At 41.9% G+C, this 17,883-nt stretch overlaps 1 protein-coding gene across 1 annotated transcript in view; it reads left to right on the top strand.

Moving 5' to 3' along the window:
• Positions 1-17,883, top strand: part of BRSK2 (BR serine/threonine kinase 2) — a gene marked incomplete at both ends in the record, with an annotated part of 331,243 nt that overhangs the window by 286,413 nt on the left and 26,947 nt on the right. The window contains 3 exons of the mRNA XM_082485191.1: positions 10,346-10,406; positions 14,725-14,932; positions 16,069-16,117. Coding sequence (XP_082341317.1) covers positions 10,346-10,406; positions 14,725-14,932; positions 16,069-16,117 — 318 coding nt within the window. The remainder of the gene's footprint in view (positions 1-10,345; positions 10,407-14,724; positions 14,933-16,068; positions 16,118-17,883) is intronic.

Raw genomic sequence — 17,883 nt, 5'->3', positions numbered from 1 at the left:
CACTTAGTATAGGGAAAAGAGTTGGGAGTAAATGGTAATGGACCCTACAAATTAGAATACTAAATGGATTACTGTTCCTCTAAGAGGCTCTATGGTCTGATTTTAACCTTTTTTGTGCTTAGTGTTGAGGTCTTCTAAAAAAGTCTGAGTAATGAGTGCTTTGCAATTTGTGCTTCCAGGCATGTTCTATTTTCCCTGGACAATATGACAAAGTAGATGGTACCTGGGTTTTCAATTGGATAGAGGAGGGTTTACATGTATGGGGGAAGTCATCTTAGACCTCAGAGGTCAGGGGAAGATAATGAACTTCAGCACTGTGTAGGCTTGAGCCATAGCTGGAAAGTAAAAGAAAGGTTTTTTCAGAGCATTGCTTAAAAAGGGGAGGATGGGTTGGGGGGCTGGGTGTCCAGCATTGCTTCAGGTGACTCTCTTGTATAAATGTCCACACTAGTAACTCTGTTTTCTCGCTTTGTTCCTGCCATAGTAAAACAATGTTCAGTAAAAGCCTGGATATCTCTGAAGCCAATCCCAAATTCAACAAAGAAGAAAGGTATAAACACTGACAATATGTTCCTCTCCTCTACCTCACTGCTGAGACCTTAAAGATGCAGTACTTACCTTCTCCGTGTGGGGACATAGCTATTCTCTCTTTAGAGAGAAACAAAGAGGGTGGGATATTTACAGCCCCACACCACATATGTTTTTGTACGGTACCATTCATTTGAGGCTATCCCCAGTGCAGCATGTGACTGTACCGACGTTTTCCCCACTAAAATTTCATCCTACTGCTACTTCTGATTCAGTTCAGAGTGAAGATGCCAAGGGTAGATGATCTGTTTGCTAAGACTGCTTTGGGAGGGATTAGAATATATAAAACACTAGGAAAGTCCAAAGTGCTCCACTCCCAGCACTAGAAACAGCAGCACAACCAAGTCAGTGACAACAGTGGTAGGAAACTTTGGAAATCCTGTCACGACAGAGCAAAATACTAAGTGCCTGTAGGTTAGAGACAAAACTCCTTAAGACTACCCTTGCTGCACCAGAGAACACCAGAGGTAAAGATGATCGAAGACAGAGTTTTTGGAGGATGATTCCAGTCTAGCAGTTCAAGAGACAGATGGTGAAGAATAACAAAAAGGGTAGCTCCCAACTGTGACTAGAGGCACAATGGAAGACATGCAGGCCACCAGATTTAGGGAGCTTCCGTGGACTCATGTGGGTCCATGAACAAGAAAAAGAAGTTTAAACTTTTGGGAAAGTTTTTAGTAGACAAGTTGATCCTAAAATTTCGGTCTCAGAGGAAGAGAATTTTTCTGTAATGTTGAAAGCTGGCATCCCAATGGATAATTCTTCATCAAAATGTAATCCTTATACATTTTGGACAAAAACTTAGCTTACCCCAAAGGTTAGGAGCGTTCCATACGATTCAAAAAGGGAAAAGCAGTGGGTTCTTTAAAGGAACCTATGGACTTGGCAAACCATTCTTCATTCCATTTCCCCTTTTAATAGAAACCTTTCTATTTGAAGATAAATGTGGCCTTAAAGCCTCAGGAGACTTGTGGGATGTGTGAGGGACAGCCCCTGTTTTGGCCTTTTGCAGACTTGAGGCAGTCCTTTATGGGAAGTGTTTCAAGTCTTGAACCCACCACAATGAAGAACATCGTGCATCTGCAGGAGAGATTGTGCCTCACCTGGTGTGTAAAGCACCCTCTTTAAAATGCCAAGAGAGGAACAAGCATTGGACAGCCGTGCAGAAGTAATGGTTATACAGTCTTTAGTGGCTGGGCTTTCCCGGACCATTACCCTAGACACAGAAATTCCTTTTCCTTTCTTCGATTCCCCCTATACGTAAGTTCTGTTCTTGAACACGTGGCACTTCTTGCATTAAAAGTTAGTCTGAAACTACTCTGAAGATGAGTTTTTCCACAGTAATTACAAGTCAGGTCCAGTAAGAGAAGTGCAGAAATTTGATCTGTGACAAGAGAAGGGTCTTTCAGCAGATGTTCCCAGCACCATTCATTGTCCCTCTGTCCTTCTCTAGCAGCTGCTACAGCTGTGTTAGGAGCAGAGGAAATGACCCTGCAGTAACTGCTGGGCAAATTCCTTAAATACACATGGGCATTTCGTGTTGCCTCACAAAGGTAGTATTTTTCAGAGCACAGGAGGAGAAGGTTAGGGCACTGCACAAGGATCACCCAGGGTCCTTCTCATTGAAGGACCAGGCTGATTTTTGGAGGATTACATTCACTGTGGTCTTACCTCCCTCCCACTTCTAAGTGGTAGGATGAAGGACCTCAGTGGTGGGAAAGTGAGAGGACCTGCATGCTGGATCTGCGCACACCCACTTGAAAGAAAGGGATAGGCAGCAAAGAGAACCCCAGCAAAGTGGAGCCAGCTAATCATGGTGGCCGTTAAATTTTTGGCCAGTGTTTAATTATCCAACTTGATGATGTCTTTTTTAAAGGAATACTGCATCTTTAAGGGTCCCTTCCCTCTAGATGCACATGGTTGTCTTAGTAGCTGAGGCCACTGTCCCTTTCTTTTTCTTTTTCTTTCTTTCTGACTTTCTCTTTCACCCCCTCTTTCAGTGCTTCTCTTCTTCTGTATCTGGGTTGCTGCAGCTCCGTAGTTCACTTGCTTCAGTATTGTAGGGAATGCACATGTCTGCGCTTCTGGGTCTATTGTGTCCTGGGATTGTTCATTTTTTTTAAACCTCATTTCCCTCTTCCTTTTCCCTATTGTCAATTTGCTTTCCATTCTCTTTGTTAACCTCTTCAGTGCCTTCCCTGTTGGGAAAATGACTTGAAAGAAAACTTAATCAACCTTCTTGCACCCATTCTATTTACGGTTTAATATTCTGCATGTGTGAATATGGGTGTATTTTCTGTATAAATATACACACGTGTTCCAATATACAATGGGTGTCAATTTGCTCTTCTCAGTTACATCACTGTAGATAGATTTGTACGGGTACAATTGAGGACAGCCTTTGTCCCCAGATATATACCTATATATGTATTTGTATATAAATGAATTAGATCTTACCCATATTTGCACTCCAGGCTGAAATTCAAATGGAGTGTCACTCAAACACATGAAAAAGAACTTACTGTAATGCTTCTTTCCACTTCTCTATCAATGCATAGCACAACAGCTTTTTCTTTCTATTCTAACTATGTTTTAATTTTAACTTTTCTCAAAACTGCCTTGCGTTGCCCGCCCAGCATTTGCAATGTTGATGTAACCGGAAGCATGGCTAGTTGCACCGAGCAGTAAACTGTGAAATCTACTGGGCATATATTAAATTTGGCATTTCTGTTGGTGACTGTCTTGTGGAGAATGGATTTTCCTCACCCAGCCAGAGGTAACTCTGGCAGCTTGGGAGCCTGTTATTGAAAATGGAGAAGAATGAGAGAGAGAAAGAGACAGAGAGGAAAAAAAGCGCTGCATCCAACTTGAAAATAATTTGGCTTAATAACACACCAGATTTATTTTTTTTATTTCTAATCTAATCTTTGTTAATGTGAAAAGGTGGTGACGCTTTCCTGAGTTTGCTTACCTGCATCTCTGAAAACTTAATAACCTGACTATTCTTTTCGATTTTGAGTGCTTTGGTTAGTAGTGAAAAATTAAGAATACTGAAGTTTTTGATTGTCGCTAGGTTTCAAAGTCATCATGCCAGAGATTCATTCTGCTTTTAGAGCTGCTGTTTCAGACTCTTTTCAGCACAGCATTGATTTATTCTCCATTCACATTTGAAAGATTTTCTTTGCAACCTTTAAGACCCAGAGACTGAATTTATTTTAAATGAAAAATGAGATCCTGGAGCACAAGATGGCATCCGCAGAGATAAGTGCCGGGTTGCTGAGCTGGTATGTTCTAGCTGATCTGAATTCCTGACTATAAGACCATCATGACTAATAAGCCAGTAACAAAGCAGATTCACAGCTTGAGCTACAATCTTGTACCCTGGGCTCCCAAGCTGGCTCAGAAATGCATGCTTTAATAACCAATACGTTTCACAGTTCATTCGTAGCAAAAAAAAAAGTACTTCCTACCAGGCCAGCTTGGGGGACAGAGGGACATTACACTGAGCAAACTGGGGACAAAACGAAAAATTTCCTTGATAACAGTCTGATATAACTGTGCCTTATGTAAGACACAGAAAAGAAATGCAGCATGAAGTATGAACCCCATTGCTCTGCTGACTGCTTTAATTGGGATTTGGCTGGGAATTTTTTTTTTACAGCCTTAGTATGTCCCTCTCCATATTCCCCAGTGCCAAAGTTGCATGTGTCTGCAATATTGTGAGCAGGACAAAAGTTGTTTTCTGATAAATGAGACTGTCCCCCTAGTGTTCCTGGTCTCTGAAGACGTAGGCACCGGTGCCAATAATTATGACCATTCAGTTCTCCGAACAGTATTTCACTCTGCTTTTCCTACTCTTCTCTCCACCTGCCTCCACATCCCTCTCTCTTCCTTTCTTTCTCTCCCTCTCTTCATTTTCCCTTTCCGAGGATGGCGAGTGCTGATCCGTTGGGGTAAGCTCTAGTTTTGGATTATTCCTGTTGCGGGACCTGTTGTATCTTGTAGAGAAACTTTTCATTTGCACTTTACAAATACAATACAGGTTAATAGACTTCCATGAATGAGGCTTTACGGCAGGGAGAGATGTGGGAAGAAGCATTTTTGGTACTTTGGTGTGTGTTTGTGTACTTTTATGTTGGAGCCACACTCCATATAATTTACTTTTGGGTTCTTTTTTGTTCTCTTGCTTGTCTCTATGTTTCAATGTCTGTGGGCACAGAGAACTATCCTCAGACGCTGTGTAGGTACCAGGACGCCTTCTGAGAATGAATCCCCCTTCTCTATTTAGCACTTTTTGTATCTGTTTGGTACCCTCCAGTTAATTTTGTTCCTAATTTATCCTTTTTTATTCTTTTTTTTTTTTGGTTTTTTAAGATGAAGCTGAATCCCATTTGTGTTATTAAAAAAATGCTGGGTATTCCCTTTCTTTTTAGTATATGTTTTCTTAAGAGGTGAACAGAGACAGATATATCTTCAAAGCTCTTTATTTTAAATAAAGAGGGTATAGGTACAACTAGGAATGCAGTCACACTTCAAATTAAAGTTCCATTTATAAATACTGAACAGAAGGAGAATATTTTATTAATAAATGATTTAATAAAAGCATTGTAATAGATCACTTCAGACTACAGCAAAAGCTTATTGAGAGGGTACGTATTGAGAAAGCTAATTAGCACCAGTAACATTTACTTCTCATTTTTGTTGCATGCTTTACTATTTATTAATTCTTTCTAAACCATTTATAAATGGAACTTCAGTATAATTGGCCAATTAAGGAAGGTGGTGCTGTTTAACATCACCCTCTGTGTGCGCTGAAAGGAAGAAGAGGTGGGTTACCAACACCTGCGGTCCTTTCTCTATACTCCTTGTAAGGTTACATCTTACAAGTGGTTATTACCGTGAGTAGACCTTCTGACTTAAGCATAAGTATTGCCAGGAAGACGTGTTATAGTTAGTATTATTTGCACGGTTGGGACCGTAAGACAGTGGAGCATCAAAGGTATTCTATTTCCTTAGATGAGGGAGCAAGGAATCACAGTTTATATGTTTTGGACACCCAAGAGTAATAGTGATGAAATGTTGTAACACACAAAGCCTGACTGCTCACCTATTGCGTATTAATTGAGGTCATTCTCAGGGGTCTGAATACAGTTTTGAATTTTTTGGTTTTATTTGAGTGAGCAAGCAAAGAGGAGTATCAAATTCCACCCAATTTATGATCGAAGCAAATAAGAGGTTGGCTGGATATTTGGGGAATGACTTTCAAAACAAGACATAGAATCAAACCGATTCAAAATTTCTAAGCCATTTCACCCACGGACACAAGTCTGATGCATTACTGCACGCTGCATGCATGCTGCAGGCTCCCCTTCTTGGAAGCATGGCTCCAGCTTGACCAGCTAAGAGGCTATATTCAGCATCCTGGTAAAACTGTGCTATGAAAGCAAGTTCTGCTGGGACTGCAACAAGGTACCAAACTCCCCTTTGATTGTAAGAAAAATTTCCATGAGATGGTTATTCAAAGAAGAAACAAATGCCAAATCCGATCCAAATATTTAATGCTGGCTGTGCAGCCTTTGCACTCTACTGGTGTGTACTAGCAGATGCACTGTTTAAAGCACTTGAAAATTAATCTGAGTGAAGGGCTATACAGAGGTGCTCTGTACATGTGCTATATGTGTAGTATGGTTACCAGGTCAGCTGTGCTTTTCGTTCCTATATTTCTCTCTGCCTACACCTCAGCGGTGTGAGGTTTTGGCTCTTTACTGCTTAGCTTTCGAGAAATTTTGCAGTCCTCTGAAACCAGCTGGAAACTGGATTCCAGCTCCTCAGTTTCACCAGTAAGAGACCACTAGTCTAACCTGAATTGGGCCTTGCGTGGCTTCCCCTTTGACAGCAGCTGGCTAAAATGAGTAAAAAATTTCCTTAGAGCATGGGACCTTTTAACTTTGATACTTTGAAGTATCAAATAGATTGAATAAGGTGTAAAATCATCACATCTACAAATTACAGCCTGCACACGCACATTTCGTTTCAGTCCTTGGCCTCTCTCTTTCATAGCTCAGATGTCTCCAGATTATTGTCATTCTGTGAGATGGGAGGAATTGCCTGCAGTGGTCTCAGTGCACATCTTATGTTTAGAGTGCCCTCTACATCTTCCCCCTCCTAAACCTTTGGTCTAGATCCCGTTTGTTTTTTTTTAATTCCTTCCTCCAGGCTTGGCAAAACAACTCTGTCACTTTGGAATGCACTAAAGAATCTCTTTCTGTGTCTAAATCTGGCAATTGTGTTTGAGGGAATGCTCTTTATCTGAGCAACTGCATTAACTTTTCTGCTTGTATTTTTAACAACTTTTTGATGGCTTCCATTGAGTTAGTGCCCAAGCATACAGCAGTGCAAAACACAGAGCAAAATGAGTCACACACGATCTTCATAGTTTCCTAGATTGTTGCATTCAGCATTAAGTTATTGGAATAATTATAGATTTAATACTTCCAATGACATTTAATGCCTGTAGAGACTCTTAGGAGGTTACTCACTAACAGATATTTCCCACTAAATAAACTTAGTTCATAGCCATAGAGATAAGATGATGTCATATTTTTCTCCTCTTCCCACACATAAGATCATCCAGGGTCTGCCTTACTAATGTGCTGCCTGTAGGGCCTCATGCTTTCATTTTCTGGTGAGAGGGATAAAAATTTAAATTCTCTCTGTTCTTTCATTACAGCATTTCAGCATAATGCAATGTTTTCATTACTCTCTTTTGGCTCTGTCCCAGTTCTGTCCACCTGACTCTGAGATACAGGAGCAGTGCATGTGTTGGATCTTTTTTAAAAACTGAATTCTAGCATTTCTCAGCTGAGATGATCTTGATGGGAGGGACAAATCTGTCATTTTTGCTTGTTAGCATTTTTGTACTGGAATATAGAGCCTGCCGCTGTACTGAGTTTTTATAGCCAGCTTGGGAACTACGTCCCATTTGTAAAGGCAAATTATGGGAGATTTATTAAATTGAAGAAGATGCAAGGGAGATCTCCTCAGCCTGGGTGTCATATCCCATACCAGCACTCTCTTGTAAAGGGGAAAAGCTTTGAAATGTACAGCTCTCTTTTCACCCCAACGCTTAAAGTTAACCCAGGATTCTTTAAACTCTTTCTACTGCTCCTCTATACAATGTCCAGCGTGGACAAACTAAAACTTGCTATAGGGCCTACTTTACTTCTTACGTATTTTGCATGTAAATCGGCAGCAGAAATGAAGCTTGTTCAATAACAATCATGTGGATACTGAATGCATTTCCAGGAGGATTTCACACTAACTCTCTCTTCTGTCCCCTACCTCAGGCTCCTAGGCTGGATGAAAATACAGTACACAACAAGTCTTTTTCAAATATTGCTTCCAATAAGGAACTGGGAGTTGGGAGGTGGGGCCTGCCGTGTTTTGCCCTCCATGCGTCTGATCATTTTTGTAAAAAAGTAGGAGGCAATGGGGTTGGGAGGGGAGAATTCAGGACTGGTGGGAACACCTGATTGCAAAGAGGAAATAGCAGATGGGAACTTTTAATCAAGTATCCTGGAATTCAGGTGAGTGTCAGAGAGGACTTTCCCACCACAATTAAGAGTTGGTGGGAACAGCTCCTAGTGGGAGTTTAACTCCTAAGTAGGTGTTTAACTGCATCTCTGGGCACCTAAATGCCTTCCATAGTTGTCCAAGATAATCTGTAGGCTCCTCTTGTAATTTATGGTTTGGAAGAAGCTTTTCCTGATGACTCATACCAGGAAGATTTTAACTAAATGGACAATGGACTTCCCATACGCATGACATCTGTGTTGCACTCAGCTACTTCAGTTATCGTAGAGGCACATAAAATAGCCTTTCAAAAGCGGAGCAGATGGTTCTCTCTGAAAATTACTTTGCAAAAACTTTTATGAGTGCCCCAGATCTTGATGGTACAAATTTAGGTTTCATCTAGTGCAAAAGAATGCCAAGACTGAGCTTCTAGTTTTTGACTGCTGTACTATGATGGGCGGACTGCAGCAGGGTACAAGGAAAAACACAAGTGGGGAGTTTCTGCATAGAACGAGTGCCCCAGATTTTCACGGTGCAAATTTAGATTTAATCTGGAAAAAAAGCATGCTGAGACTGGGCTTGTGGGTTTCACCTACTTACTGTGAGGGACAAACTGCAATGAGATACAAAGAAAACCATCAGTGATTAGTTTCTGCAGAGGATACAAATAGAGAGAACGGGGCCTGCCATTGTGCTCAGGTGTAGCTTATTCTTTCCTTGGAAGTATTTCCTCTTTTGCAGTTCACTTATTTTATAATAATTCTACTACTCAAATTTATTTAGTAATATATGTTTGTGAGACCATTTTACGAACTGATTTTTTTGTTTTGTTCTTCTCTAACAGTAGAAGAGAGTAAACTGAGACAGTTTATTGTCTAAATTTGTTTTATATTCTCTTTTGTATAAGCTGGCATTAATTATCTGACCTAGATCAATTTTAAATATCTATATGTGTACACCCACACATACACACATATGTAGTCACATACACAGATGTACTCTGTTTTCCAGGCATCTACAAGATTTCATCTTTTCATGTTTGTTACGTGAAGGCAAGTAATTGCTTTCACGGCTCTTACTATAGGTGAAACATTGGTAGGTTTGCTATATTGACATGTTGCATGGTGGTTGTTGAACAACTAGGTTCTTAGCCAAGTCCTCTCCTATAAGTTGTTTCAGTCTTCAAGACAACTTTCTTTTTATATAAAATGGATAGAAAGCAGCTGCCTTTGGGGCTTACTCATTTACAGTCATGCGGAGGGTGTTTTTTTCCTGCTGGGCAGCCCTCCTCCTGGAAACTTCTGCTGCTGAAATGTTTGTGCATTTGGCCTGTCTGTCCTTTTGGCACGTTTAGTATAGCATATTTGTACATTTTACTGTCTACAGCTGACATTTTTCATAGGTGGCCTTTGCTGGAGAGCATAAGAGCATTACAGTGTAGATGACCTTGTCAGCAAATAGAAGGACAGTTTATTCTCCCTTGACTGGCCTCTTTTTGAGGGAAGTTGGGCTGTTATCTTGATATTAGTACAGTCATCAACAGAACTCGTTATCTATAGAGAAGACCTGGCTTGTTTAACAGCAGGAAATCTCACTGGACAGCAGAGATGTGAAATCCATCAGTGAGAAGCTGGAAAGGGTTAAGTCAATGTGAGCTTTGATTTCAGTGGGAAGTTACCACATAGGAAATTATGGTGTGCCTGCATCACGGAGACTTGGGTTTTTTCTTAGTATCTGGAAGAATCCCCTACCTTTGTGCCTTGTACACATGGTGCTTTTCCATGTTGCTCGTGACAGAGAATGTCTCATTCTGTGTCCACCACCACCGTGCAGAAGAGAATTCTCAACACCAACGTGAATGTCTTGACAGTCCTTTTTGAATTCAGCAGTTCAGCTTGCACAGGTCAGAGGTAGTAGCGTCTGTGTGCTTGATGACCAAAAAGAAGGTAGCAGCTCCCTCGATGAAAAGGAATTATAGTATCCTCCTTGAGAAACAGCATTTCTTTGTTTTGAGGGTGGGACAACTGAAAAACGTGACAGCAGTGAAAGGAAAGAGTCATGTGCTTTTCCAGTGACAGCCTCCCTCCTCCTCCTCACTTCATGCCTGTGCCTGTAGTGGCTGGTGTTCAGGGTTATTACTTGTCCAAGGTTTCTGAAGTCTGTTTTCCTTATTGTGTCCATTCAGGTCTCGGTCAATCAGCGGAGCATCGTCTGGGCTCTCCACCAGTCCTCTCAGCAGTCCAAGGGTAAGTGGTGCTGCTTCAAGATCTGTTGGTCCAATTCACTCACACACGCTTGATGCTTTTCGACATCTGTTGCTGCAGAGCTGCGGCTCTTAGCTGGGATGTTTTGTTTTTTCCTTGGCAGCTTGTAAATTTTCATGGGTGGTGAGGGAAATGTTATTTACAAATGCAAGCAGAGAATTTCTCATACACGTTCCCTGCACCGTTAGCAGGGATCTCACTGTGCCCCTGCCCTTTTTCAGTCTCATAAGCACATAGAATAACGTTGCTATGACTAACCACCGCCATATCCAGCTGAAGTCTGTATACGGTGTGGTTTCAGACCAAATATCAGGAACCATTTCACAGCTACCTTCAATGAGGTCACAGTAAAGCACCAAACCATGCTGGTTACAACCAGCTTGATTCTGTTTGCCTCGGAATAGCTTGTATTAGAAAGTCAGAGAAAATAAATTATAGAAATTTGAGGGCTAGCAAATTTAAAAGGAATGTAAGAAGTTGACTAATTAAGATGAGAAAAGAACACTCAAACCCCTATAAATAAGGTACATTCACATGCCCTTATTCAATATACAGTCAACTAAATATCGATATTCTACTAATACTGATACTCAGCTAGTACCAAATATGCTTGATAGTACATCCGTGGCAAAGTTATTATAGTTTCTGGGTGCAATGACAGAGGCCTTCCTCTCCTTGGTAACATCTTTAGGGCTAAGAGCAAGTATTCCTAGTGTCTGACAAGGTCAGCTTAGTCACTTCAAGACTGCACTCCTTGCAAAAGTCTAGACCTCATCAAGAAGTCTGTAGGGCTGTGGCAATCCACGTTACCTAATTGTCCGGCCCAGAGTCTTTGGAGGTTTTCTACTTACCTTTCATGACTTCATGAGAAGATGCCATCCCCCATTGGAAATGGATATATTCCATGTGTTAGGGTATGGATATACCTATGGATCTACTCTTAGGTATATGAAGATAACATCAGTATTCAAAGTGTTTAAAATTGTAATTCCCCAGTAACATTGTGCGTAATTCTTATGCATAAAGACACACCACTGGCGGTAAGTTTACAAGCTAGTAAAGCTTCCAATTCCTTGCTTGATTGAACTATTTTCTGAAACATATTCTGGGTTCCTATCAATTGTTACCCTGTTTTGCAACTGGCATAAATGTGATTGTGGTCTCCTCTGCATCTTTAATGTGCCAGAAACCAGTGAAAATCCATTTCCTTGTTTCTGCACTGGGACTCCTGGATGACAGTGCAATGAAGCAGAGGTCTGAGAACTCTTATGCCACTGCAAAATGTACTGAAAAAGAGCATGGAAACAGTTTTGTGCACAAAATAAGCATCCAGTGCAGCAAACCTAAATCTTGATCTCATTAATTGATCTCTTGGGTTCAATTTCTGACATCTCAGTAGGACTACATCAAAGAATAAGGATGACAAGATCTGTTCCATAGTTGCTGTGTCTTACCATTATTACTTAATAGGCCGTTGATTAAATGCCTTCAAAGGGCTTTAGCAACCAGATGGCATTTTCAGCAGATCATAACGATATTAAGGCAGGTCAGATTTGAAGCTTAAAAGGAAATGTTGGAATAAAAATCATACTTTTTTAAACGTTCTTGCCTGTGCTTCTAATAGCACCTTAGAATATTGAAAGAGAACATACTTTAAAAAGCAAATACACATTTCACTATGTGCGCTACTTAGGTTCGGTTCTATGAGGAGCTGAATTCAACAGCAACTAAGAGTTCTTAAATCTCACAAGATCTTGCTAATGGTGTTCCCCATTGCACCAGCTGAAATATAGACATAATCTTGTTCTTTATTTCATTATTAAAAATGTGGTAATTAAGGGTGCCCCTTCAGATTCTTAATGGCTTAAGTGGGAGTTGAATTTGATTTTATTTCTTTCAAATTTGTTTCTCAAACCATCATACACATGAGATACAAAAATTGCAAGAAAACATTTGCAATCAACAGTCTTTGACTTTTATCCATTGGCATCATTTGTAAATGGTTAATAGTCAGATGCTGGTAGTGACTTTCGTAAGTTAACTACTTCCCTCATCTTTTCCCCTTCCTTTCTCATTGGTGATCAGAATTTACCAAGCTGGAAGACTTTAGTTTAACTTTACCATCCTAATAGTAATACCAATCTTTTGATGTAGTGATTTTCTTTTAATTTTGGTGGCCTAACCCTAAGTTCTTTAAAGTAATGACAAAACTTTGATGCAAACAATTTTGGGAATTAAGTCTTAAATATATTTCTGCATTTTTTTAAATATGGCAACATTTGCTAATCCATCAAACCCAGAAAGTAAACTCACTAGTGAGTGTGCTTACCTGGGACTGAGATTTGAGGCGTGGTTACACGTACATGGTATGTCTAGACAGTGCTTGATTACAGCTTTTAGGTGTTAAGAATGGATAATAATAATAATAATAATGGTGGTAAATAATTTATAATAGGTAATAATTTATAGAAATCAGAATCTGAATGCAGACCAAAGCTAAAGATCTTGAGTAGTGATTTCTAGTTTTACAATTCTGCCAGTACTTGTAATCTAAGGTTTTAACAGCAATGTTTTGTAAGGACACACATTTTGTTTTAAGTGTGATTTTTAGCTTGCTGATATCCCTTTAAAAGGCTTCTGTCCTCCCAAGTCTGTGTATTGCTGTTTGCTGTCAACATATGAATGGTTTCCCAAAATGCCTCTAATGTGTAAATGTTCTTGTTTGGGGAAAAAAAATTCATAATCCCATTTTGATAACTCAGTGATGGATTATGAACTTTGTTGTCTTTTTTTTTTTAAACTGTCTTACAAAACAATGGCTCACCCCACCCCCTCCATAGAATTGGGACTTAATGGCAAATATTGCTGTGACTTTATGACAGAAATTCTGGTTATCAAGCTGTCGTTTGATGCGATGAGGGATGCTGCAGGAGAAGCATAAAGTCTGGTGGGAAGTATCATCTCTTCCCAGATAAATTTGCCAGGCCTCTCTGAAGTTTTTGCTCTAGCTGTTTACAAATCAAACACCAACCTGAGTTCATATTTTTCTCATGGTGGTGTGTGCTCTGAAGCCTCCAAGTGAATGCTGAGCAGTTTAACCTTCCAGGCCAGAGGAGGAGAGTGGATGCCCAAGTGGCATCACTCTGCCTTTCCCCCTCTTTCTGCAATGGGTGGCTGCAGCCGGGGTGTGCGTTAGCCAGAGTCAGGGGAAAAGAGGAAGGAAAGAGGTTCTGACTGGTGTGTGCAGTAACCTGTGTGTATCGCCTACCACTCCGTATGTATCACACACCTGTTTTGAGTTTCATCTCTCTGCTGGGTTTTCATATGGGCACTTGGAGCTGAAAGAGGTGGTCCCATTCTTGGCACATCTCAATTTGTCTGTGGCTTGAGTGGTTCTTCTTCCCCTTCCTCACCTCCCTACAGCATCGTGCTTCTCTCACTGCAGGGCAATCAGAACAATCCCAGAGAGATGGCATTTCTCTCTTCTTTTTTCTTGGTTACTTTCTTTCTTTTTTGTTGGTTTTTTTTTTACTTTTCCTTTGTTTTACTTTTCTTTCTGTTGTTTTCCTTTGCTGACACGTGGTTGGTTAATATGATGAAGCCTGTTATGACACTGTTGTTCTTGCTGCTGCCGCTGCTGCTGTTGTTGATTATGCTGTGTTCCCAGCTAACTGCATGTCTTTTTTTTGTTTTTTGTTTGTTTGTTCGTTTTTGTTTCTTTGCAAAATCCCTCCCTCCCACTACCCCTTCACCTCCATCTCTTGTGTCTCCTTGTGACATGGTGCATCTTTGTGACTCGGATGGATTTTGTTCTGACTTTCCTTTCTCTGCTCGCCCGCTCTATGCGTATTTCACTGTTTTTGATGTGCATGGACACTCTGCGTCTGTCTCGTAGCCTATCAGAAAGTTCTTCATCCCCCCTCAGACCTCCGACCTCCCTTTCTCTCCCCGACCCCAAGTCTCCTTGGACCCTGATGCTTGTAGGAACGCCTCCAGGCCTGGACATGTACTCCAACCAAAGCCAGCACTTCAGCCCAACCCAAAGACGCAGACTTTGCCATCCAAGAGCAAATTGGCCGAAAAACCACTCCAGTCTACTAAATCCAACCCACTCCCTACCAGCAATGCCAGCGCCCCCTCTTCCCAGAACACCCCTGTGCAGAATGCCCAGGGCCGCTCACCTGCTGCCGGCTTTAACCCACAGCTGGCTGTTCCTAAAGTACAGACCAACCCTATGTCTCCTGTTAGATTGCTCCCTTCTAGTACTGACCCAAGCACCAAATCTATCCCCATCATACAGGTCACCCCTCACCCCTCTCCAAGGGGAAGTCCCCTCCCTACCCCCAAGGGGACACCTGTCCATACGCCAAAGGAGAGCCCAGCAGGCACACCCAACCCAACACCACCATCCAGCCCCAGCATTGGAGGAATGCCATGGAGGACACGGCTCAACTCAATCAAGAATAGTTTCCTGGGGTCTCCTCGCTTCCATCGCCGGAAATTGCAAGGTGAGTACTCACCCAAACATGCAGGTTGATTCTGATCTGGGCAGACATTCAGCAGTAAGTTCATACCTCTCTCTGGCTCTGCAGATTTCATGTAATGAGGACTGATATCGGTACTGCAAATGAGAGTGATAGCGTTAGCCAGCCCTCACTTAAGGCACGTGTGAGCAGGCTCTCAGGTGCCAGTGCACCTGGTCAAACAGCACCTCCTGAGCCCTCTTCAGACCCAAGCCATACAGCTCTTACTATGCTTGTTGTGGCTCTTAGAACACAAGAAAATTTTATCTTCAGCTTCTCCACTTGTTTTGTCAGAGAACCTGGAGCTCTGCCTTTTCCCCTATGCCTGTACTCTGCTGCCTCTCCATAGCCACAGGCTGAGCCTGCTGAAAAAAAGATAGCCAATGGCAATAGGCTGAAATTGTCCTTCTGAAGCACAGCTTGTTTATCTTGGTTAATGCTTTTTATACCTCCTGTGGTAATTGGTGTGAAAATCTCCTTAATACGATCAGTGGTTTCATATCTGCTGGCCTGTTTCAGTTTTCAGAGTCTCTAGAGTGTTGAGATGTGCAAAATTTTCTTCTTCAAACTCCAAGTGGCTTTTTACATTCAGGCAAATGGCACCCAGAGTCACAGGCATTATCCTCAGATGTCATCAGCAACTATCCCAACACCCTGTGGGTTTACAGGGTACTGGGATGTGATCCCATGGGAAAGGAGGATTACAGCCATGGAAGAGTTAGACTTTGAGCTGTCATGGTCAGGGGCATTGTCTCTGATGTGGTCAGAGAAATGCCGAGAATTGCAGCAGTGACTGAGCTGCATCCAACTGGGCTTTAAAGCAATCAAACTGGCACGGTGCTTGGGTCCAAACCAGAAACCATTGAAACCAGTGCGAGATTACATAATGATTTAAGGACAGGTAGGGTGAGCCTTGAAATGCAGCACTTGATTAGATACAGTGATCTAGAGACATACGACCAACGTTTAAATGTCAGAAATAGTCTGCAGAGGCAGTGGGCAAATGCAAGAGGGTGTAATGCCAGAATTGTTTCATTGGTATACAAGCAGAAAATGGAAGGTGTACTGAATCATCAATTTCTTTTCTCCCTCCCTCTCTTTGGCTGTGCGTGCATGGGCAGTACCTACACCAGAGGAGATGTCTAATTTAACCCCGGAATCATCCCCAGAGTAAGTAATTTGCTAGTATGCTACTTTTTTTTCCACCACATACAAATGTCATTTTCTTGCCGCCTGAATGTCATAGGTTGACATATTCCTGTTCTGCATCAGTATCTGACTGTAACTTGTTATCCTGTGAGTGGGACAGAGATATGAAATGGTTCTTCTGCTAAGGACCTTGGATAAAATGTATACCTCGGTAATGGCAGTGGGGTCAGCAGGGGATGAAACAGTCTCCCAGTAACCACCTCATTTTAGAATCATAGAATAGTTTGGGTTGGAAGGGACCTTTAAAGATCATCTGGTCAAACCCCCCTACAATGAGCAAGGACATCTTCAAATAGAGCAGGTTGCTCAGAGCCCCGTCCAGCCTGACCTTGAATGTTTCCAGGGATGAGGCATCTACCACCTCTCTGGGTAACCTCTTCCAGTGTTTCACCACCCTCAGCATAATAAAAAGATTTCCTTATATCTAGTCTAAATCTGCCCTCTTTTAGTTTATAACCATTACCCCTTGTCCTATTGCAACAGTCTCTGCTAAAAAGTTTGTCCCCATCTTTCTTATAGGCCCCCTTTAAGTATTGAAAGGCCACAATAAGGTCTCCCTGGACCCTTCTCTTCTCCAGGCTGAACATCCCTAACTCTCTCAGCCTGTCCTCTTAGGAGAGGTGTTCTATCCCTCTGATGGTTTTTGTGGCCCTCCTCTGGACCCACTCCAACAGGTCCATGTCTTTCCTATGTTGGGGGCTCCAGTGCTAGACACAGTACTCCAGGTGGGGTCTCACCAGAGTAGAGTAGAGGGGCAGAATCACCTCCCTCGACCTGCTGGCCACACTTCTTCTGGTGCAGCCCAGGATACGGTTGGCTTTCTGGGCTGCGAGTGCACATTGCCATGTCATGTCCAGCTTTTCATCAATCAGTACCCACACGTCCTTCTTGGTAGGGCTGTTCTCAATCCCTTCATCTCCCAGCCTGTCTTGATACCGTGGGTTGCCCTGACCCACATGCAGGACCTTGCACTTGGCCTTGTTTAACCTCATGAGGTTCATATGGGCCTACTTCTTGGTTTTCTCATGGCTTGCTAAATTTACTAGGTTTCTAACATGTTCATTCTCTTTCCTTTCATTTGGTTGTCAAGCAGATCGCTCTTGGGGAGTGGAGGGGATAATCAATGGCTTATAGTGGCACTAACTATGCACTAAAATGTCTTCCTCTTAGTACAGGAGAATTTGCATCCTCAGGATAACATGCAGAAGCCTCTGCTAAGATAATTCAGAGGAAACTTTGGCTGTGATAGTAAATGCAGTGTTAATTTTGGGCAGCAGCTCATGGGACGTGCAGAAGCTGTTTCATATTCACCAGACTCGTTCCTAAAAGTCAGTGTACATTTCAACCATTTCACTGCATGAATGCGCGTCACTGCATAGCAGGTTTGGAAGTCCCTGCCAGAGTGCTGCTCCAAACGCTTCCTAATATATGCAACAAATGCCAAATTATTCCTTTTTATTTTCACAGCTTGTGTTTGTGCACCCAATGCCCATAGACTTACCCTGCCAACTAAGGCAATTTGGTATTTTGTCAAGATACTCGTGTGAAATATTCATGAGTCGTAGATGGAAATTTTGGGCCCAAAGTTTTGTAATTGCTGACAATGGTATTACCTTAACAACTTTCCCCATACCTGGCATTTATCTGGTATAAGATGGGCACTCTATATCTAATGCTGCAGAATGGAGAGGGATAAAGACTTTAGGAGAGGGAGAAGTGGGGAATAG

This window comes from Vanellus vanellus, assembly GCF_965231255.1.
Source record: "Vanellus vanellus genome assembly, chromosome: 6".
In the NCBI taxonomy this organism is placed as follows: Eukaryota; Metazoa; Chordata; class Aves; order Charadriiformes; family Charadriidae; genus Vanellus; species Vanellus vanellus.
This window is presented reverse-complemented; position numbering and strand designations above follow the sequence as displayed.